Here is a 25,330-nt window from a genome sequence, read left to right on the forward strand (position 1 = left end):
ATGAAGGTAAACCCATGCACTGTAAAATTAAACTAATTCATGTAAGCAAGAAGTATCATGCAGTAACTCTTACAAATGATATAGCTAGAACTACTGAAGTGTCCATTCCAGCTGTTATGCTCGGCATTTCATTGGCTAATGCTATTAAAAAAATTGTTCTCATATGTGATGGTCCTGACTACCTCAAGGCTTTTTGGGACCTAGACCATTTGCAGTGTCATGACTATAAAATAAATCTCATATTAAAGAACATAACACTTCATGTTTTTTACTTTAATGGTTTTAATATTGATCAAGTACATGTTAAACCAGAGAGGAAATGTGTTTTCTAAGTCTTAAGATACAATGTGCTTTCTAAGTCTTAAACATCATTGATAAGAGTATGGAGAAGATGTATGACTATATCTAGTATTTGAGAAAAGTTTAGAATTTTTTTCTTCCCTGAGAGACATAATAATGTATGAAAGGTAATAAATTGGACACATGGAATAAATTCAGAAAAGGTCTTTCATCCTATAGGCATGTATGCTAGTGCTGTTATTTAGTTAACATGCTATACAAATAATTTATAATGTATAGGAAACAATTAGTCTTCTTTCAGGCTAAGTAGTTAAATCCCTGTTACTGGAATATGTATTACTCAACAACAGACATATTTTACAAAAAGTGAAACTCCCTGATTCTCCTCAAATTCATGCCAAATAACAACAACAATAACAACAACAACAACATCATCATCACCAACAGGGAATTAAGAAACAAACAATAAAAACAAAAACAACCCCACTCTGACAACAGAATAGAATAAAACTCAAAAGTAACACTAAAGTTAAAAAAAAAAACCTACAAAGTCAAGTTGATATTTTTGAAGACAATGGAATGATATTGCCAGAAATTCTAAAATACCATGCACAATATATCCACAGTACAAAGCACAAAGTCTTGGGAAAAAAAAGTGACCAGATGGAATTGCTTAAGACACACAGTCATCTTGACATAAAGACTTCATTCACATTTAGCCTGACTTTGAGTCGGGAACATTAGTTTCTCTTTCAAGATATCATTCATTTTTATTTGCAAGAAGTATGTCCACAGTTATAGACAAATTAGGCCCAAAAGGAAGTGTGGTAGAAAATGGTTAGAATTTTCTTTCCTATTTTTAGATAATGAATTAATTTTTTTGAATATTTGATGAGATGTATAGTCTTGTTAAAGCAAGATGATGTTGATTCTTTCTGAATACCTTGTTTCCATCAGGGTTGTGGATTACAGTAGTTTGGGGCTCCTGAGTGAGAACAAAATAGAGAAAGAAACAGTTCGCATTGGTAAGTACATTATTTCTAGTGTGAGGGACAGAGCAGAGTGAGCCAGCTGACAAAATGAAATAGTGACAAGAGCTAAAGCGATGTTAACTGCTGTCAGAGTTGCAGCTGACAAAATCTCTGATGAAAGATCTCCCTGGTGAGCCCATGAGATAGGAACCTCCCTACCCAGAAGCAGCATGCAAAAGACCTTATTCTTGATCAGCATTCAAACAAGGCTTTGATATTTAGAGACTTGAAGAGGCACTCACTGTTTCACCTAATCCTATGCTTTCCTTTCCTCTTTAATGAGTGGCCTGTGAATGTCTGTCCTATAGAGAACTGCCAAGGACACTGGAGGTAAAACTTCCAGATGATTTCAAATTCTCGGAGAAGATATTTTTCAGTTATATTAGTTTGAAACTTGATTATGGTATCATTAATATAATTAACACACAATTGAATACCCTTGTAAACTCTAGAACCATTGGACAACACTTAAAAAAAAGACTATACTAAAGAATCCATTTCAAAAGTCCATAAAAAATTTTAAGGAATATTTTAAAAGTTTACCTAAAGGGTTCTAGAACTAATCATGTAATCACTATAATTTGAGGCATATTGCTATTAAATCCTGTGTTAATTCATATCTAAAAAAATCCTTCCACTTTATGGACTATATATGCAGGATATTTGGCTGTAAAGTCATGCTTTTTTATGAAGAAATTATTGGGTTTTCTATTGTTTTCTGTCAGAAAGCAAAGAAATATTCCCAAGTGGAGAATAACACTCAAATAACTGATTTAAAAAAAAGATGCAATATGCATACACCCGTGACATGCCTGGCACCTTCTTTATGTGATATCTTGGCAATGGGGAGGTACTGCAACCCTCTGGGAGTTCTCAACCATGGGCACTCTCCCACCATTATAGTTTACACTGCTGCAATATTGAGAGAGAACATATCCACTGCTTCCATTCTCCCTTTCCCTTGGCTACAGCTGTGATCAACATTGTTTGTTACTAGTAGATAACCTGCTATCTTGATGTGTCCTTCTATTAAATGTTTTTAAATGGAGCCTCATAGTTAACTCAAGTGAAATGATTCTCTAACATTTTAAAATTTATTTAAAATAACAGCATGAGAACAGCAAATAATTGAGAAAATTTCTGAAAATCATAAATCAAAATATGAAATAGTTTAGGGAAAACGTTATGGAACTCAGAGAGCACTGAATGATGGTATTCAAATTCTGAATTTTAACATAATACCATCTCAAAGTGTTAGACTAATTTAGTTGTTAATTGCGTGGATTTGATTGAGATAGACATAACTGGTTTCCACTGATAATTTAAAGCTCTATTATTTGCAATTTCATTCTTTGGATTAAAGTGAAACAGTGACAATTTAATTTCAAACACAATAAACAAAAAGCTCTAAATTATCCAGTGCCTCTTTATCTCAGAAAGTGAAGTCTTACAAAGCCCTGTTGTGTTTTAATAAGCGGGAAACAAGAACTCTGAATAAGGTCTACTTTTATGTTGTCTAGCAACAATCCCATTAGCTCTCCTTGATGTCAGCATTTGCATCATGAAAAGAAGAAACCATTGTTTGCATAATCTAGAACTATCATCATCAGAAGAGCTAAGAGCAACCAAAGCGCTGTATTTTGAATGCAGCATGCAATAATTCCAACTACAGAGACCACAGCTATCAGTATAATGTTCAACAATGAAATGAGATAATCTCATGTTAGAACACACTGCTTGACAACTAACTTAACCAAAAAAACTCAAAAAAAAGAACTTTGTCATATCGTAGAAAGCAAAAAAAAAAAAAAACCCAACATCCAATGAAATAAAATATTTATACATATGGTATCTATATAGTGAAAGCAAATGAGAGAAACCACACACAAAAAAAAAAAAAAAAAAAGAAAGAAAAGGTAAAGAACTTAAGAAGGGTTACAAAAGAGTCCAGGTATACCAGCGCCGGGGTAGGAATATTTTCTTTGGGGCTGGTTACCACGTTGGCTTTGTTGTTTATCTGTGGGTATGCAGAAAATAGAAACAGAGATGCCTTAAACCCCTTGGTAGCCAATATCTTTAGACGCAGCATGTCTACATGGAGATGTAGACATGAAGATAAAGAGCCACTGAAGATGAACGTGAAAGACATGGTGACGACTGACAGGAATGATGATCGCTAGTCTCCGATGGTCACACACAGGCTGGACCATGTCCATGATGGTGCAATGAGAAAACAGACGTGTCTGCTGTTGCTATGCCACCTTAGCAAACAAAGAACTGCTTCAATGGAGCTCCAATCAGGTTTCAGAGTATGAAATGAATATAACCATTCTCATACTCTTCAAGTGGATTCTGTTTCCAAGCTTCCAATTGTTCACTGTTATAAATACATTTCTTTCTTCCCCCATTTTATTCTTGAGCCTGAAGTCACACATAGACGATCTTTCTCTGGGGATCCATCATTACTTTGCTTAGGAGCAATTAAATTATCCAATGAAAATTTAGGTCTTTGATAAAATGCTGGTGTCACAATAGCTTTTAAAAATGATAAGTGTAGATCTGCTTTAAAAATTACATCTTCAATTATTAATGGGGAAATCAAACTTTTCATGTTGAATGTAAAAGGACTTTAATTTTTTACAGTTGTGTAAGAGGAAAATACTACATTTTCTGTCACAATGCTACTGCTATCACTGCAGAATATATTTGGTAATATCATTCCCTTGCTTTAACATAACTGGATTTGACTTTAAAGAATATATCATTACCACTGTGGAAGCTGTGTGGTAAAAGCAACTCAGAGGATCAATAAGTACTCTAACGGTTCACAGAGAAGACTCTTTGTAGACAGTGGCAACCAGAAACTACAACTGAGTCGGGGCACCAAGAATCAAAGACTAAAAAGTAATAATCAACATTCTTTTAAACTCATGCGTGACAGCTTACATTATGGTTCTCAAACAAAAATGTAAGGTAACATTCATTTTCTTACACTATAGTATCTAGGTATTTTATTTATTATTTTCTAAAGGAATATACCTCCACTCTTTCAATATAAATATATAAAAGGATGTAAAGAGAAACATATACTATATAAAATAAGTGAGTATCAAATGAGCATTTACAAGTGGTGATACCAGTTTAATTGTTTGGGTTTTCTGGGACGTCTATACCTGATAACTATATATCCTGTCAAAACTAGTATTGAGAGGAAGATAGAAAGTATCATAAATTAATTTAAATATGTAATATTTTTCCTTCCTTTTCATTTCCATTTGTGTGATTACTGGTATCGTTATTTTTACAATAAGCTGTGACACTGTGCTGTTTGACCTGCAGGAAAGGATAGAAAACTTCTAAACTTTCCTTTACTGGAAAATTCTATAAATGTTGTCATCAATCTATATTTTGCAGATAGTTAAAACCTTTTTTCCCTTTAAATCAAAGTGCACAGAATTTAACATGATATTGTGCAAGAGCCAAAGAGATAAGAGGTAAAAAGTCTATTAAAGAGGGATCAAAATTCAGTATTTATGTTAGTACAGGGTACGTGAGAAAAGAGGAGGGATGCACACACAAATAAATTCCTATTCAGGAAACGTGCTGGGCAAAACATAGTTGGCTTCCTGTCAAATGAACAGGGGTACTTATGGTTAAAGCACCATATGTATTTAATATGCTATATTTAGTTTATATCAGTGAATGCAGATGAAAGAAATATTCTGAGATACTTTATGTCTATTTTGAGATATGATACTTGATTTTTTTCTAGGATATGGTTGCCAAGAACTGCTTTACTTTAGTGAAAATGTCCCACTTGCACACCTATGCATACAAACTTATCTGTACAAGTGCACGTTTCCCCCTCCCACACACACACCCCTACACACATTCACATATAGATACACAGCATACACACACCATCATCTCTTCCAGATGAAGGCCATTCTGTCTGGGTGAGCCATTCTTTATTGTTAGGTATGGGAAACATGAGTTAAATGAATATGTGCCTCAACCACACTTTTGATCATGTTTAATGTGCAGTTAAAGCTTTTTTGTTAATGTAAAGATTAACTAAATTATTTTTTTTCTATACAAAATCTTTTGGAGGTATTCATAAGATTAATTTACTGAAAACCAATAGGAGAATTTCTAAGTAAAAGGCAAGAAGACATTCTTTTCAAAGAGTCAAATATAAAGCATGGGTTCGACCACAAATGTCTTTTTTTTTTGAGATGGAGTTTTGCTCTTGTTGCCCAGGCTGGAGTGCAATGGTGCAATCTCGGCTCACTAAAACCTCTGCCTTCTGTGTTCAAGAGATTCTCCTGCCTCAGCCTCCCAAGTAGTTGGGATTACAGGTATGGCCATCGCACCTGGCTAACTTCTGTTTTTTTTTTTTTAGTAGACATGGAGTTTTACCATGTTGGCCAGGCTGGTCTTGAACTCCTGACTTCAGGCAATCCACCTGCCTCAACTTCTCAAAGTGCTGGGATTACAGGTGTGAGACACCACTTCTGGCCCATAGATGTCTTTTAAACATAACATACAAGAACTCCGGCACTTTTGTGTGACATAATTATTTTATGTTAATAGAAGCAGGGTGTTTTTCTTTTTTAAAAAATTATGAATCAAATAATCAAATCAGATAATTGTATGATGCACTGAATTACTCTTATGAGGCATGGGCAAGATATTTCTGTTTCTCAGGTGTTAAATTTATTGTTTTGAGGTTAATAAACATTTCCTGTAAAGGTACTTAACTAGGATTGGTACATCGTAAGATCACTTTCACACCTTTATAAACTCCATGGTGAATGTTTTTTGGTGTCGTATAAATCACTCCTATTTTAGCAACCATGAAGAACATTTAAAAAATAATCACACAGGTTTTTTTGTTTGTTTGTTTTTACTTATCACTATACAGACATTCATTCTGTCATGGTCTTTTTATTTTCAAAGAGAAAACTGGACTTTGTTTTTGTAAAAGAGCAAACCTGTTAATATAACTATTTACATGTTTAACAAATTCAATTTCAGAGAAAAACAATATAATATGTAAGAGGAGTACTGTGTTTTGATAGTTGATTAACACTGACCTGTAATGGTCCTACACCCTCTCCACTTACACTATCTTAGGTAAATAAGACTTTTATTGCTAAGTGTGAATTTTACAGGAGGAGAAATCTGGCAGATAGAGATCCTCACCATCATCTGAACACTCGAACTGGACTTCCTTTTCTGAATTGACCAGTCAAAGAGAAAGGAAAAGAAAAAAAATATGACCGGTTGAATTTAGAGTATCAAAGCATGGAGTACAGAATAATTTTGTTTTTAAAGAGGAGCTATAAGTTGAATGGAAGAAAAAAGTTCTGGAAATGTTTTCTATGTAAGGATAGTAATGAAAATAAATATCTCAATAGGAACTGTGAGCTCTCCATCACTGAATGGTACAGGAAAGCCCAGGAGAAGAAAATATTTGGAAAATGTAAGGTACCACATTTCTACTATTGTAACATTGGGAAAAAGGCAGTCATCAACTATCATTCTTAAAATCTAAATGGAATAAACTAATCAGAATGAAGACAAAATTGCAGGCTGAGGAAAGCAATTGGTAAATGGAAATGGCATCCTAAAGGAAATCACAAACGCATAGTTATTAGTGCTCCGAAAATTTCCAAGTTGCACACAGACAGGTGGCAAAGAAATGACTGAGCACGAACATTTAAAGTGACAAATGATTTTCTATGTTATGTTTTCAATATGAACTGACCACCTGACTTTGGGTCAAATTCAAATGTTAGAAAATTAATTAATTCCCAAGAACGTTGAAGTGTTGATGAAGAATGTATGCATCTGTCCTTGGAAGAGAAAGAAAAGGATTAAAGAAATAAAACATTTAAGTGGTACTCTGAAAAGATAACAAACATCATTATGCACATATAAGATTACATGCCAACAAGAGTAAATCCCCTTGAAACAAAATACAATCAGTAGGAAAGAAACTGTATTATTTTGTTTAGAAAGCCAGAAAGTAAAAATATCCTGCTGTTATTTTTCTTGCAAAATTTTTCTAATATTTGTTCAGATCATTCATCTTGAATATATCTCAACACCTTATGATAGAAACACAGGAATAATTGAGACCTTTATAAAAACTGCCCAAGCAGATTAATTTAGACATTTGACATTCTATTTTCCATACTCAAATGTCAGTATTTCTCAGGCTATATACCTAAGTGGCTTTCATGTACGCAGCATAATTATTTGGAAAAGCATTTGGTTTTTACAGACTTTTAGGTCACCATGGTAGTTTGGATCTGTAGTAAATCAGAGAAGATTAAGACATTTAATTTCTATAGGAACTCTATATTGCATAACAATATTATTTTTTCATGACTATTTCATATATAATCCAATAAAAGAAATACAGTTTTTCTCGGTATAAATGTTAGTCATCTTTGTATATTAAATCATTTCATATTTCAACCGGCAACCTTTATCAGAAACAATAAAAAATAGAACTTGCAAAGACTTAGGAATTATATTTAACATTTAAAGATTATCCAGCTTCTGAAAATCAGAAATGGATTAGGGGCATCTGTTTAACTTACCTTTACTCCATCTGGTTTCTTCAACAAACTCTTGGCTGCTGTAAAATGAGAGTAAAATCAGTTTAGTGAGTTATTCATAGCAACCCACAGCCAACAAAGCAGTCAGGTTACTGTCTCCTTCTACCACCTTTGCTGAGTTATGGCCAACATATGGCAAGTTATCAAAGTCACACTGATGAGTGCGAGCTTAAAGGACACTGAAATACAGTATCACTTTTCTTGGTTTGCCACAACAAATTTAGAACTAAAGAGTAGTTCATTGCATATAATTGAATACTTTGACAGTTGTGTTTGTTGGACTTTATTTCACTGTTGGTTGAGAAAAGGATACTGGAACTTTAACTGGACTATCCTTTTGTAATCCAGAAAGTTGAATTCAGTCTTTGGACACCAGCTGACAGATAGTATTACATGTTCATTCACAACACATATGGTGACCATGTCAGTTCTGCCATTTAAGCCCCTCTTTCTAGAGTTGAAAACTCATCTGTAAAATTTGCTCTGGCTAAATAACATCTTCATTATATTCTTGAAGTCAGACAATTTGGTTTTACAAAAAATATTACTATTTAAATAAAATGGCATATTATTGGCCTAGAGCAAATTTTTAAAATGTTTAGCATATGAGCTTTAAAAAAATGGCACTATGTATTCTTTTATACATTAAAATCAGAATACAAAGGCTTCATAAACAAAAGCCTTTACAATGAAAAAGTAAAAATCATAAAACTTGAGACAACATAAAAACAGAATAAAATCTTCAACTAAATCAGAGAAATCTTAAAGCATATGGTCTTATATGCAACTTCATTTTTCTTGGCAGGGAGCTTTTAACATTCCTTCTGTTACTAAACTTCTTGAGTATATTAAAAGGTGAAGTCATCCTTTCAAAAAAATCTACTAAGGTACGTGTATATACACAGTGAACAGATAATATAACTGTCAATGACAATTAGTACACCAAGTGTAGAACATTCACAAATATGCAGGACACGATATACACTTATGCTTTCATTTAATATTAATTACGTATACTTATTTAAGTATATCAGAATAGAGCTTGACTTCGAAAGTGGAAATACCTAGCTAGAACAGAACTGCATGAACATGTAATTTCCTGACATTCATTGATTTGGGGCATTATTTCAATATCATATTGGTATATTTTTAAATTTACTTAAAAGATACAAAAATGTTAATTTCATTAATCTTTAGCAACAAAGCTATTAATTTATTATTAATTGAGATTGTAAGAAAGAGTTGCCTTAGCTATTATATTGTTTGCCTAGAGCTAAAAAGCAATATTTAATCAATCCTGTGGCAGTTAATAGGTTAGAAAGCAAACTCAGAATAATTGAAATTGCAATAGCAAGCAAAGAGAAGACGATGATTCAGGGTAAGCAGGGATTTTGCCTGGGAGATGCAGAAATGTCCCTTTTGGTTACTATTCACCTTACCTCACAAGAAATAACATTCCACATAAAGGGAGAAAAGAAAAAATTAAAACAACTTTATAATCATATACTTATGGACAAATTACTTTAAAGAGCATGTTTGGCAATGAAATAGGATGAATAAAATACTCAAAACTAAAACGCAGTATTAAGTACAAGATGTTGTAACTGGGTCTAAAGTTATTCAGTTGATTTTGAAGTGATGGATAAAAAAAATTGCTTTTTCATGCTAAGACATTCAGAAACAATATAAAATTCACATATTAGTCATGAGGTTTTAGTTTACATGATGATGAAAATGAAACTGTGAGGTAAACAAAAAGCATCTGTATATGGGTACATACGTTAATAAAGGCCCAATTTATGCCCAAGAGTGTAACACTTTAACAAAATGTACAGTTTTAAATCTGAAGATTTTTTAAAGTTTGGGTTAGTTTGCCATTAAGAATTTATGCTATATAAATCATTCTACCTTTTAATGATTCACTAATTACTGGGCCACAGTGAAATTTATTTGAATATCATATATATGAATTAATATTTAATGAGATGGCATTGAACTCACCCATATAAATGTCAACTATATTAATCAACTGTTTATGAAACAGGTAACTTGACAAAGGCAGCAACAAGGTATTATTACACTAAATGAATTGGACAAAATACATATGACTGGCCAACACGGTCCCTCAATTCGTAGCATTATTCATTGTACTACTGTTATTGTTATTGTTTAACAGCCTTTGGAAGGCCTCTTATGGTTTCCCATTATTTGTAACGAAATGCAAAGGTGGGGGGAAAGGTGACCACTTAATACAGTTGTAAGTAATAACTAGAAATTGGCTGAAGAGCATTTAATAATGATATGATGGATTATTACCTGATAACACTATAACACCCAGGCTACGTGTGTAGCAGAAAATAAAACAAAGAATTGAAAAAATAGCTGGATGGTTTGATTTGCAGATCACTGTTATGTAAACGGTATCCAAACTAAACTGGTAGTATTTTTGGCTGACAAGTGTTCCAAGTTCAAAGGGCCAAAGGTTACCAAGTGCAGCTTAATTGCTGCTCCAGTCCTTCCCCCTACATAAGACTGCTTAGCATTGAACAAGATTTGACTTTTGTGAACCTGGTCCTTTGAGATAATCTATCAAAGAAGGAGGTTGCAAAACTCAAGTCAGTTATTGAAGTAACATATACTTTATCTCCACCTTTAGAGAGTGACTCTTACAATAAAGAAATGGTTTGACTTCTTTTAGTCTATTATTTAACACACTTATTTTTTACTATGGAATCATTTTGAGGAACATTTATTATGCTCTGACAGTACTGAGTGCAAGGTGCTCTGTAAATTCTTGAGTTAGATACCTATGACAGTTGTAATCATTCTTATAGTACGCCAAGAAAGTACTATACTTTTGAATGAACTTAGGTCTAAGAGAACTGGGTTCCTCAATAATGGTCTTTTTTTTTTTTCTTCTTTTTTTATTTTTTGAGACGGAGTCTCGCTCTGTTGCCAGGCTGGATTGCAGTGGCACGATCCCTGCTCACTATAACCTCCACCTCCCAGGTTCAAGCAATTCTCCTGCCTCAGTCTCCTGAGTGGCTGGGACTACAGGCACGCACCACTACACGCAGCTAATTTTTGTATTTTTAGTAGAGACAGGGTTTCGCTATATTGACCAGGATGATCTCGAACTCTTGACCTTGTGATCCACCTGCCTCGGCCTCCCAGTGCTGGGATTACAGGCATGAACCACCACACCCGGCCAATAATGGTCTTCTTTTAAAAATCTTGCATACTAGGATTCCCTATGAAAATGAGACCAAAAATAACTTATTCATAGTTATTACTTTATGAAATATCAATAATAAATTCTAGGTTTGAAACGCTAAGATTGTAAATGAGGGAGTATTTATTTCCACAGCTCGTATGCATCCCAACATTTGACAGATGAGGCTAGTCCTGCACCAGCACTGACTGGTGACCAGAGCTGCCAGAAGCACTCTTGTGAGGGGTGCAGTCGTGGAGGCTTGGCAGCAGACAGCACCCAAGTAGACTGCTAATGGCAGCCACAGGTGTAGAAGGAATCTGTGCCACACATTTGCCACCCCTGAACAATCAGGTTTTTCTAATTATAGGAGTTTAAAAATTCTAGAGACAAAAAAAACAGAGACTACTTAAAAAGAAGACCAAGGGATAAGAAGCAGAGTTCTCAATGCATGTACCTGAGAAATTTCTTGTAGCCAGCATAGTTGTCAAGATGGCACCCTGTGAAAAAAATTAGAACACAAAAGTCAATGTTGCCTATGCAAAATCCTGGACCTAACAAATATAGAGTCTTTGATAACAAATCTTTTCCTGGCCCTACTTTCAGTTAGGGGGTTTTTGATTGTTTGTTTTTGTTTTTTGGTTTCCTGAGAGTCAAAGGCCTTTGTCTCTCATGATGCTGGCCAGATTCTGATTATCAAATTGCACAGCTGTTTTCCACTGAAGGAAGGATCCACAGCATGTGTTGCCAGGATGATTCTAGCTTTTCACCATAGTTTTGATTCTGGTGTATATTCCATTTCCCAAGACCCCAAAAAAGAATAATGAGAGTATTGAGGTCTACATAATTGAAAGCCTTTGCTAGAAGTCATTTTCCTCCCATGGTATTTCACTTCTTAGTCTGTCAAATCTACCTCCCCACAAAAATGTAAAATTTCTTACCTTTAGTTTTCTTCTAGCATTAAATTTCTTCAAGCAGTCTACAGTCTCCTGTCTGTGCATCATGGAAGCAACAGTAGAACGTTGCTAGAAGAAGAGGAAAAAAAGTAACTTAATTGAGAATATTTAAAACACACTAAGTATAATAATGTCCCTGACTTCATCAAATCTTTATTAATGGTGCTGTACCTGCATGATCAACTTCTAAGTATTCAATTGCTAAAGTTACCTAAAAATAAAATTTTAGTTTTGCCAAGACTACTTGTGGCCAAGATGCAACACTGATACATATATAAAGTATAGAAATGAGTTGGGCATCATGGCTCACGCCTGTAATTCCAGCACTTTGGGAGGCTGAGGCGGGCAGATCACGAGGTCAGGAGTTCGAGACAAGCCTGGCCAACATGGCGAAACCCCATTTCTACTAAAAATACAGAAATTAGCCGGGTATGGTGGTGGGCACCTGTAATCCCAGCTACTTGGGAGGCTGAGGCAGGAGAATTGCTTGAAACTGGGAGGCGGAGGTTGCAGTGAGCCAAGACTGTGCCACTGCACTCATGCCTGGGTGACAAGAGCAAGACTCTGTGTCAAAACAAAACAAAATAAAAATACCAGAAAGTGTAGAAATGAATATTAATAATTTCTCAAATTATCTTTATTTTAATGTCTTCAATCACATTTCAATTGGGCTGCCTTTCATTTACTTAGTGCCACATTTATCATCTTAGCATTTGACACATTCAGAAATTTACTGAGGTCTTCAGATTCCCCTCAAATTTCACACTATTTTTCTTAATATTTCTAAAATATATTCAGACTACTATGACCATTCTTTTATGCCACTAAAACTCTACTCTCAGCTGCCAAACTTCATACTTGCTTCTAAAGTTGCCTAATGATAAATAATTGAACTTTGTTAAATCTTTTCTTCTGGGACACATTTAATTTTGGTGTTATTTTCTTAACCCTGTTCATGAGTATTGTCAATAAGTGATATGAAGAATACTCATTCCTTTTGTCACTGTAAGCAATATTTATTTAAGAATCTATGCAATTCAGACTTTGCTACTGAAAATTGCATTTTTTCACCATCATAAAATTCATTTTCTTAAACACCTTGAGTCAAAAATTCATTCATTTTGAATTTCATCTTTTTTTTGCAAAGTTATTTTAAATCCATAAACAATATGTTAAAGGACAGCTTATTTTTCATTTTAGCTTTTGAAGTTTTTGAGAAGTTTTACTTACACAGATCCATGGGTGCTTCAGTGCCTCCGAGGCTGTGATACGTTTGGCAGGGTTGATAGTAAGCATTTTATTGATGAGGTCTTTGGCTTCAGGAGTTACCGTGTCCCATTCTGGTGATGGAAACTTCAAAAATATAAATGTATAAAAAGTTTAAAAAATAGACACACTCAATCAAACAGGGAAGAGTCAACTATATGAATCATTTCCTCAAATAGTGAATTTCTTCATAAATTTACTTTTTATATAAGTTAAATTGTATCTAAATAAACAAAACCATTTAGATCTTTTCTCCTCTATGCAGACAACTACAAATATTAAAGAGTATCTGATAAGGGACCAACATATACACTGAGCTGCATATCACATATGGTAAATACATATTAAAATTCAGAAAAAAAGAACTTCAGAATCTTCTATTCTTCTCAAAGTATCTCTGCTTTGATCTAAAAATGAAATTTTATACAATCTTTCTCATAATTATTTGCAAAACTTAATAAAAGCGAAGAGGTTGCTACATGTACCAATGCCATTGTGATATTATGCCAAGGTTCAAAATGAGGTATTATATACTTTCACAACTTATAAGCAGTAATAGCAGAGGTAATAAAGCAGCTTTAGTTCCTGTGCCAAAACTGACCTATTAATCCTGGCTACTTGGAGTGCTGTAGTGAGACGAATCTGAGACTACAGGAGCTTCAGCAAAATTTCATTTTAACCCTTCAAGAAGTTTAATCTGCCCAATTGCAAATTTCACCAAAGTATATGAAAGTAATCAAATCTTACAACTTCCCATTATCAATACTTTTTTACATTAAGGCTATATAAGAAAGCTACTTCTCCTCTCTTTATGTTACTTTTTGGACTGATAATTACTTAACTTACTTTTATATGATTAGCACATTTAGTAGAAATACTGTCCTTCAATGATTAAGGGAAATTTATACCACATTAGTTGCAAAATGATAGAATATCAAGTTATTTTCCCAATTCATGAATTTGTATAGACAATCTTGAAAAACAAAGCCATCGTCACTGTGTCAATGGAATTAGTCTATTTTTGGTAGTTTTAAAATGGGGAACTTGTGACTCATTGGCAAAATAAAGCATGAGAAAAATGATATTAACTCTAATACCTGTAATTTTTTGCCAGCTTAACAATTGTCAGTTTTTAATTCCTGAAGCTTATCTTTGGCAGTTGTAAAAGCTTGCTAACTATTAGGAGCTACTAAAGAAACACGCAAGGCTATTTCTTAACAGGTCTTCTGATAGCAAATGAGGGGTAGGTTCAGTATGAAGAAAGGTGAACCTTTTCCTCAGTTTTCTAATTTTCATGAAAGCACCCCTCCGGTATACCAAGCAGTGGATTTTCAGGGCTACGTCTGCCCAGAGAGGGGCTGGTTCTAGTCTGTAAAGATGGTGAATGTGCTAGCTGTTGCCATGTAAATAATAATTTGTTTCAATTACTAGTCTAGGGATAATGGAATGCTTCGAAATTCAAAGAATATACATTTTAAATTCTTGCTAACTGACACACACATCCATCTACATAGAAAATTTTATCAGAAATGCATTGAAGAGTTCATGAGACATGATAGAATACAATACAGACATTTTATATTTTCTCCTCTCACTTTCACATTGAGCTTTCAACTTGTGCACAAAAGGTGAACCCAATATTGCTACTCCATAGTTACTCCACTTAATAACACATGGAAAGCATGCCCAGACCCTGCACATGGATTTCCCTAGGGCTGTATGAGAGGAAACCAGAGAAAGTGGTAAATCATATTTACAAGAATACATATCAAAGGAGAGCAAATTATATCATAAACACAAAGTTAAGCCATAAAGAGAAAGTAGATAAAGACTTTCTCTTCAGATTCTGAACTTAATTTATGAATGTATATATATATCTACTTTCAAATATTCTAATTAAAAATTAAATATATTAGAATTATGATTTTCAAATTTTTCAATTGTGAAACTCATTCTTCAAATGAAAGCTTGCATAGTATCCCATTAGGTAAACAATACAAAAACAAAAAACAAAACCCAGAAACTGGTATAGTGGGATAATGTTCTATTTGATATGTGATCACTGCAAAATATTGTTGGTATACAATGTAAAATTATGTGATAGATATTTGAGAATATAATTCAACTGAATAGGCAATAATCATTTTTATAGCAGAAATATTTTAATTTTTATGTTTTTAAAATGCACTAAGATCCAAACATTTTGACAAAGTTCTTCCACAGAGACTTCACACGGCTTTTCTTTCAATCTTAGGAGATAGTGAGTTCATAAGCTGAACACATATGCTGCATTTCTTTTTCCCTTTCCTTAAGAGAGAGGGAAATAATAAGAGAAAGTGGTAAAAATTATGGTTAAAAGAAAAATGAAAAGATCTGGCTCTTGGTCAACAAGCAAAAAACAAACCTTCATCTAAAGTGATATAAATAGTTATTACATACATCATAAGCTCCAGCCTTGATCTGCTGATAGAGTCTGTGTTGGTCTTCATCCCAGAAGGGTGGATACCCCACAAGTAGAATATAGAGAATGACACCTGGAGAGATTACAGTGTTAACATTATTTAAGTCATATAGACAACAATAAATTAAATGTGGCTGATCCACAATGATATTAAGCTGTAGTTGTTAAAACAGAGAAAACTGGATTGTAGGAAAACTTGAGAGAGACGTGTTATGGTCTAGTCTGGAGCAGTCTCTGGAAGGTGAATGCTTCTCCTCCTTTGCTCCAGAACTCTGACAATGTGTCAGTCAATGCATGCTCCAAAGAATTCTAAAGAGGCATGGAAGGGAAACTCTAAAGATAAAACATATCTGTCATTTAGGGCGACATTCTTTGGCCTCCCTGAACTCTTGTCTATATAGAGTCTTCCTGCATTCTTACCTATATAGAGACTATGATTTTAGTCACTGTGAGGTTGAAGTTTAAAAACTAAGCATGTTATTTATTTCCTCATGCTTGTTTTGATGGTAATTGGGACATTTTGTTGAGTGATGGTGTCCTGGTTACAAACTCACATTCTAAATAACCAGAGTCCCTGCAAATGTGGGTACCACATAGAGACAAAACCCTTTTCTTTTCAGTAATCTTAGTCTTCAAAAACTTCAAGGCTTCTCAGTCAAACAACTTAACCAACAAGACTACAGAAGAATATACATTATGGGAGAGGAAAAAGGAAGAGAAGGGCAAAATGCCACAGAAAATTCAAAGTAATAAACACATGGCTGTAATAAAATTTGCCAAAATTTTTCACAAACTTATATTTATAAATTAATTAACATCTAATTTAACTTTTAAAATTAAAAAAAATCTGTATTCACAGTTTTTAAATTTCCCTGATATGATATCTGCAGTCTAAATGTCTGAGATCGTTTTGATACAATGATCTTCTCTGTCATCAAATACCCCCCTGCCACTTTTCACATATTTTATTGCCCTGCTTAAGGCCTTTGGTTTTTTTCTTAGTTCATTATCCTGGCAGAAGGCAGTCATTCCTCTGACCTCTCCTGTTTGCTTTTTTCTTGCTATGTTTCCTTAAGCCTGGGAAACTTGAGAAAGAAAAGTAAGACAGGTGACACTTTGCCAGGTGTACTCTGAGACTTATTTTTTCCCTTATCCAAGGTGGTCTCTCTTGGTCTCTGTACCTAGGAGATTTATCTCTGCTCCTGTCCACCAGTCTGGACATCTTTATACATTAGACACTGCTGCAGCTGAAATGGTTTTTAAGTAATGGTTTAACCATCTTAGAATTTTAGAGCCTGCTTCAGGAAGATACAGTTCATAAGAAGATTTTTCAAGTCATGTGAATCAATACAAGGATAAAAAATTTTAAGCAACATTCTTAAGGAAAAAAACAAAAAAGACCATGAAGAAAATCACAGTATGTTGGTACCCCACCTTCATGACATAAAAATAATTTTTCCATGCATCTAATGAAAATGATGATAGTAATGATGATGATGAGTGTTTGTGTTCTCAGGATGCAAGTAGAAAAAAAGCTGTACCTGAGTAGTTTTAGCCCTCAGCTATATAAGATTCCAGGAGGTTAAGGAGAAAATTTGCTTTGTATTAGTGATAGTTTCCATTGAATATGAACATTTTCCTAATACACATCTGGAGTTAGACTGTTATAAAATTATAAATCTGTCGCACAACTGAGACATTTAGCATTTTCAACATAGGCTGTGTGTCCTTATGAATTATGTCTGCACTTGACAGTTGATGTGGTGCTTCTCTGGGAAGAGGAAGCTCACAGAGGGCTCATCCCATGAGAAAAGCAGCCTATACATAATAGATGCCCACAATTTAGTTGTTTGATGGAGGAGTGTCTACAAAAACATGTACTTTAAATAAAATAATAGCATAAATGTGAAGATTAAAAAAACACTTTTAGGCCCAAAGACTTAAAAAAAATTATTATAGGTACTATTGACTAGCCTGATGTGAAATTGTCATGCCTATTTAAATAAACACTGTTTTGTAAGTTTACTTCAACTTGATTATTAAACGAGCATCTAAAACCTTTCTGATTTATGCTCTTCTGTAGTTCTATTTTCTGAATGTATTGAACAAGTGTGAGACTCATGGCATAAGGATAATGTAATATTAATAAATTTTATTGTAGATAACATTTATTCAGAGTTTTGTGTGCTTTAGTGCATTACTTCATTTAATCCTTGTATAATGCTATGAGGTAGATATTGTTGTTATCTGCATTATATTATAGATGAAGAAACAGGCTGAGAGGTTAAGTAACTGTTTCAACCACAAGCAGGACAGACATGACGATGCTCTAAACATTCCCTGCAGCCACTTTTTCTTTATCTATGAACTTCAGTAGGAATGGTAATATAAAATTTAAAACTTTGTGTTGTCTAACTAAGAGACGTTGACTTACTAGCAAAGATGTCCATTTGGTCCTTTCTTAAATGTTCCTTGCAGCTACTTTTTCCTTTAGCTAGGTCCGCTAAACAAATGCTTATTTTAAAAGTGTTTGTTGCTCTATGCCGGGCATGGTGGCTCACACCTGTTATCCAAGCACTTTGGGAGGCCAAAATGGGCGGATCACCTGAGGTCAGGCATTCAAGATCAGACTGGCCAACATGGTGAAACCCTATCTCTACGAAAAATACAAAAAAGTTAACTGGGCATGGTGGCACATGCCTTTAGTCTCAGTTACTCGGGAGGCTGAGGAAGGAGAATCACTTAAACTCAGGAGGCGGAGGTTGCAGTGAGCCAAGGTTGTGCCACTGAATTCCACCAGTCTGGGTGATAGAGTCCTGTGACTCAGTCTCAAAAATAAAAATAAAATAAAATAAAAGTGTTTGGTGTTCTATTTGAGAGTTCTTGCCTCATGAGTAAGCCTAATTTCCCTTTTTTAAAAATAAACCTAATATTTTACCTTTTTTCTATGTCAGAGAGAAAAGAAAGGAAAAAATCACTAGCTCTTTTTCTCTGCCCATATACCTGAAGTACTAAAATCATTAAAAGTCAATGAGGAAGTCTTTTTTTTTTTTTGCAAGAACACTTCGGGGTGATGATGTGACCTTCAAATGTTGGGTGACTCTCATGACATTAGCAGCCTTTGATGATTACTGCCTACATAATTTTACTGGGGCTGCAAAATAATGATGGCTAGCCATGGTGGCTCACACCTGTAATCCCAGCACTTTGGGAGGCTGATGTAGGAGTATCACTTGAGCCCAGGAGTTCAAGACTAGCCTAGCCAACATAGCAAGACCCTGTCTCTCCCCAAAATAGAAAAACTTAGCCAGGTGTGGTGGAATGCACAGCCAGTCCCAGCTACTTGGGAGGCTGAGGCAGGAGGATCATTTGAGCCCAGGAGTTCGAGGCTGCAGTGAACCATGATCACATCACTGCATTCCAGCCTGGGTGACAGAGTGAGACTCACAAACAAACAAATAAAATGATGATACTCTAATTATATCACGCTTTCTTTAGACTAAGAAAATCTTACTCCTTATTCACTTGATTGGTCTAAGATACAGTTCATATGGGAAAGATAGGCCAATTATTTATTTATCCTCCTCTTTACTAGCCAGGTTTTAAAATAATGCATTGGGTCCCCAACATCCCCCAAAGGTTAGGACTTCTGTTGAATTTTGATTATCATTATCAACTCCTTGATTTAAACTTATTTGATGTATTTCAATCTATTACTGTTATTTTTCTCATTGATTCTCAATTGCCCCATCTTTGGCTAGTGCCAGCCTCAAGGTGGCTCCTGCATCTGTTAATATAAACTCTGTGGTCCATAATAGTTTTTCTTTGTGGTATGACAAGATGCTCCTGGATCATCTTGCTTTTTTCCTGTTCTAAACTTGAAATCAGCTGCTACTACAAAAAGTTCTGGTTCCTTTTAATGGTAAATAGTATCTACAGACCAAGATTGAGTACTTACATGTGCTGTCTTGGAGCTACAGATTTCTTTGAAAAAATACATCAAGAAATAAGGAGAGAGGAGAGAGAATGGAGCGAAACTTACAAATTAAAAACGACTAAGAGATCTAAGAGACCAAACAAGATAATGACATGAGAGGATAAATAGGAAAATGACTGTTTATTTTGATGCTATTAAGCAATAATTATTAAAATTTTAAAACTAATATTACTGTCATATTTAGAGTCCTTTTCTTTTCTTTTTTTCTTTTTTTTTTTGAAATGGAGTCTTGCTCTGTCACCCAGGCTTGAGTGCAATGGCGCAATCTCAGCTCACTGCAAGCTCCATCTCCCAGGTTCATGCCATCCTCCTGCCTCAGCCTTCCAAGTAACTGGGACTACAGGCGCCCGCCACCATACCCAGCTAATTTTTTTTGTATTTTTAGTAGAGACAGGGTTTCACCGTGTTAGCCAGGATGGTCTTGATCTCCTGACCTCGTGACCCGCTCACCTCGGCCTCCCAAAGTGCTGGGATTACAGGCTTGAGCCACCATGCCCGGCCTAGAGTCCTTTTCTTTTAGAGACATACTTTAAATTATTTATAGATGTATTGATACAATGTTTGAATTTGGTTAAGATAATATTGGAGTGGGAAATGAAAGGGAGGAAATAGATGAAATAGTCATCAGTTTATTATAGTATTCTCTCCATTTTATGTTTCACATTTTCCATGACAGTTATAACTATTTTTGATAGAGTTGGTTCCATATAAAGATAGATATTAAAACCAGTTTTCATTATCTTATGTATATATTTGTGCTTGGGAGATGCTAGAGATGTCTGGTTAATAAGACTTTTGAGAAGTATTGATTACGATTAGGTAGAAAGACTACATTATCAAGAACATTCAAAATTGATTTTAATAAAAGTTAATGTTAAAAAAGTTGTTAAACTTATAATCTTGTTAATAATTAAACATTCTAAATGCTGTTCTTTCAAAAGGAGAGATGAAGAAGGAATGTTGGACAACTCTGAGAAGGTAGTGGGGAAGTTAATGGAAAAATCTAATTAAGACAGTTACTGAATATTCTAAGTAAATAAAGGGGTACATTATAAACTTAGAAGCAAAATGCATGTGGAGTTTGGAAATACACAATTAATTACATGAGTGTTAAGTATGGCTCTATCTTACCTTGTTATAATACGATTAATAGAAAATCATCACACATTTCAAGTAGAGAAAGTGCTCAACTAACACTCTGTGACCTAAATGGCCAATGAAGGGTAGAACAAAGAGCTAGAAGATCAATGCCAGCAAGATAAGAAGGCACATTTAATAGGATGGAAACTATCTATGCCATGTAGTAGGAGTGGCAAACTGACAGGACTTCTGGCAGCAGGCCGAGATGAAGGCCTGCACCTGTACTGTGTATGGGGTGGGGTGCTCACCAGGGGAGCAGTTGTGTTCATGTGTCTGACAGGTACAACTAATATATAAGAGCAAAAGCATTGCATCACGTGTTCTTTTGATTTTTTTAGAGAAGCTAGAAACTGATAGTTCTTACAGAAATTACTTGCTAATAAATTATAAAGATAAATAATTAATGTCAACACTCCTAAGAATAAAATGTCCACAAGTCTGACTAAGACAGCAGACCGCCTACAATGGATAGAATGTTTGTATGGCTTTCAAAATTCATATGCTGACATCCAAATCCCAATGTGATGGTATTTGGTGTGGTGGGGCCTTTGGGAGATAATTAGTTCATGAGGATGGGTCCCTTATGAACAGAAACAGTACCCTTTTAAGAAGAGGGCAGCTAGCTAGCTAGCTCTCTTACTACCATGTGAGGATACAACAAAAAGCTGGCAGTCTGTAACCCTCAAGAGCGCCCTCACCAAAACCTGACCTGACTATGGTCACACCCTGATCACAGACTTCCAGCTTCCAGAACTATGAGAAAGAAACTTCGTTGTTTATAAGCCACCCAGTCTATGTGACTTTGTTATAGCAGCTTGAACTAAGACTTCACCTGTTTACAACCTCTGACATATCCTGTAATAAACCTAAAAACTGCTCTCCTAAAGGAATCTGCAATTAGGTATGGTAGTGTTGCTTAGCTTTGATGTGGCATCAGCACCATCTGGCAAGCTTGTTAAAATGCAAATTCCTGAGCCTCACCTCAGTGAATCTTTCTTTTAAAAATTATGCTAAAAAATACCTAACATTAAATTTAAACACATGACATTAAATTGTACATAAAAAAAGGCCCCACGCAGTGACTTTAAATTGTACATAAAAAAAAGGTCCCACACACTTGCAATCCCAGCACTTTGGGAGGCCAAAGTGGGCAGACTGCTTGAGCTCAGGAGTTTGAGACCAGCCTGGGCAACATGGCAAAATCCTGTCTCTACAAAAAGTAAAAAATTAGCTGGATGTGGTGGTGTGCACCTGTAGTATCCACTACAGGGGAGGCTAAGGCAGGAGGATAACTTGTACGTGGGAGGTGGAGGTTGCAGTGAGCTAAGATTGTGCCACTGCACTCCAGCTTGGGCAACACAGCCAGACCCTGTCTCAATAAATAAATACATAAATAAATACTACATAACATAGATCATTTTTGTGTTTGTTTTGTTTTTTAAAGATAAGGTCTCATTCTTTTTCACCCAGGCTGAATTGCAGTGGCATGATCATGGCTCACTGTAGCCTCAACTTCCCTGGCTCAAGGGATCTTCCCTGGCTTAGCCTCTCGAGCAGAGTAGCTAGGACTACAGGTGTGCGCTACCATGCCAGGCTAATTTTTCTGTTTTTTAGAGGTAGGGTCACACTATATGTTACCTAAGCTGGTCTCAAACTCCTGGGCTCTAGTGATTCTCCTACCTTGGCCTCCCAAAGTGCTAGGATTATAGGCATCAGCCACCATGCCCAGCCAGATGTACAAGTTTTAAGTGAACAGTTTTGTAGTACTAAGTACATTTACACTGTCATGAAACAGATCTCCAGTTTGTTTTCATTTTTCAACACTGAAACTCTATATACATGAAACACTAATTTCCCCTTTCTCTCTAGTTCTTGGTAATCACCTTTCTATTTTCTGTTTCTATGAATGCGACTATTTTAATATTTCATATGAGTAGAATCATATAGTATCTGCACTTCCGTAAGAGACTTATTTTGCTTAGCATAATGTCCTTGGGGTTCATCCATGTTGTAGCATGTGACAGAATTTCTTTCTTTTTTAAGGCTGTATAATATACAATTATATGTATAAACCACATTTTGTTGAAGCTATTTATCTGTCAATGGACATTTGGGTTGCTTCCACCTCTTGGTTGTTGTGAATAGTGTTACTATCATCATAGGTGTACAAATATTTCTTCAAGGTGCTGTTTTCAATTCTTTTGGATATATAACCAGAAGTGAGATTTGCTGGATCCTGTGACCCCAGAGAATCTGATTCAATGATCCCGAGGTAGATCTCGGGAGGCTGCATTTTAGGTCACTCTGAACCATGTGGTTTGTGGCTCACAGTTGGAAAAACACCAAGTTAGGGAAACCAGACATAGCAAACGTACAGAAATTTAAGACAGTGTATAAGTTCAGAGTAAGAGAATATTGGTAAAGACTATGATTGGGAGTAAGGCTCCATGAACTGAAGACTGTTGGAGATGTGGGTCATAACGGATGAAGGCAGAAGGCCTCTAATTTGGAGGCCTATCTGTGATTGGCCAAGTGTAAGGTAGTCTCAGAACTGGTAATAGCAACAGAATATCCAGTAGGCTTGGGATTTCAAAATGATTACAGTACCTGATAATGACTTACCCCAGCTGAAATACGAAAAGGTTAAACCCCAGAAAACACATCATTGCTGAACCTAAATTCACCACACAAGAAAGGAAGAAACATATTCCATAAAATTCCCAAGGTTTGTCCAAAGTCAAGGTACATTCTGTGACAGTCACTAATTTATTATCACTCATAACTGTTGAGACTAATACATAAGCAAGGTAGAAAAGTAGCAAGACAACACATATATACATAGGGTGGGGGAGAGACCCATGTTATAGGCTTGCATTTATTTATTTATTTTTAGGCCAAATTGTAGAAGAAGCTCTGTTAGAAATTTGTGATCCAGTGACATCTACAAACATTTCCTCATCCCATTAGGAATTTATGGAAGCAGTTATACATACAATTAAGTCATAAAAATCAATTTACTGCTGTTAATGGCAGAACACAAGGCTATGTTCTTGCTTCATTAATGTTTATTATTTGCTTTCCAGTAATGGACTATTTGCTTCCAAAGAGAGAGTACAGTTCAGACCACACCCTGTGTGAGATCACAAAAGCAAGGTAATGCTGGTATTCGAGATTTCCTGTGTGCAGATAATTGCATGATTCTAATAAAAATAAAGTAGAGGCTTGTTTTAGTCATTATACCAATGCCCTGCTCCACTCTGCTCTGCTGTAATGAGGGTTCAGAGCTTAATTCGTATAGAAGGCTAGCTGCCATTCTGCTAAATGGCTTGTTTTGCATTTCTTTTGTTTTCTGAGTAGTGTCATTTTTTTTTACCACTCAACCCACTGTCTACTCTGGAAAATAAGTCACCATTTAATTGGCAAGAGACAGTGCTAATAAATGGTTGAAAAAGAGTTTCCCTCAGGAAAAGCCACAACCTAAAAGCAACCAAATAGTGTGTCCATTACTGTGGTGGTTATTACAATGGCGATGAGTAAGGGTACATCATCTTACAAATAAAGTGAATTAATGTCACTTTCATGTCACATGAGTAAGGTGATATATAATAAAATGGTAAAACAATTCCAAATCCCACAACAATGACCAAGACATGTAACAAAAGAATACATTATAATGTTCTAGTGGGAGTCATTTCCCCTAAATATGTGATATTAGAACACTTAAGACATTCTCATAGTTGTGTGATCCCAAGTGCATTTCTAGACAAAGGGTCCACACAGTCTCTAAAGAAATGGAAATTGGTGGCACATACATGCTCCAACTGGGGCATGGCTCATCACAAAGGAATTTGGCTCTTTGCCTAATATTATGTGAAGAAAGGATAGAATACAGCAAGGTGAAAGGTGGTAAAATTGGGGTTAAAAATCTATGAGATGCCCTATGGCTATAAGTTTCTAAAGAGTCATTCTTGATATCTGTGTGTGTGTGCACGTGTGTGCACATACGTACATATTATCCATCTAATATTTGCTTAACAGCTAAAAAAATGTTATATAGTTCAGAAAACAAAGATGGAAACTACTCTCTACCTATCCTTTTTCCCTCTTCTAGACAAGAAAGTTAGAGCTTCTACCTTATAAGTTCTCTCACATTTCACAGATATGAAATCTCACTATTATAAGATATTCCATTATTTTAAAAGGTTAGATATATGAACTGTATCACAGAAATGCATTCAGACAATCCACATAAACTCGAATATGCCAAAGTAATATTACAATTGAACACAGTGTGTTTTGTGAGTCTAAGACAGTGAATCCAAACTCTGATAATACATCA

At 35.1% G+C, this 25,330-nt stretch overlaps 1 protein-coding gene across 5 annotated transcripts in view; it reads right to left on the reverse strand.

The window, feature by feature from the left end:
* Positions 1–25,330, reverse strand: part of CAMK2D (calcium/calmodulin-dependent protein kinase II delta) — a 319,303-nt gene that overhangs the window by 45,490 nt on the left and 248,483 nt on the right. For 3 of the 5 annotated variants that reach the window (XM_011948374.1, XM_011948371.1, XM_011948373.1), the window contains exons 9-13: positions 15,833–15,927; positions 13,358–13,480; positions 12,113–12,196; positions 11,629–11,671; positions 7,943–7,980 (exon numbers count right to left, since the gene is read on the reverse strand). In XM_011948374.1, the coding sequence (XP_011803764.1) occupies positions 7,943–7,980; positions 11,629–11,671; positions 12,113–12,196; positions 13,358–13,480; positions 15,833–15,927 (383 nt within the window). Of the gene's footprint in view, positions 1–1,243; positions 1,286–3,288; positions 3,349–6,536; positions 6,570–7,942; positions 7,981–11,628; positions 11,672–12,112; positions 12,197–13,357; positions 13,481–15,832; positions 15,928–25,330 lie in introns of all 5 variants that reach the window. The other 2 variants (XM_011948370.1, XM_011948372.1) reach the window with 2 other exon arrangements.

Source organism: Colobus angolensis, unplaced genomic scaffold (genome assembly GCF_000951035.1).
Source record: "Colobus angolensis palliatus isolate OR3802 unplaced genomic scaffold, Cang.pa_1.0 Scaffold279, whole genome shotgun sequence".
Classification (NCBI taxonomy): Eukaryota; Metazoa; Chordata; class Mammalia; order Primates; family Cercopithecidae; genus Colobus; species Colobus angolensis.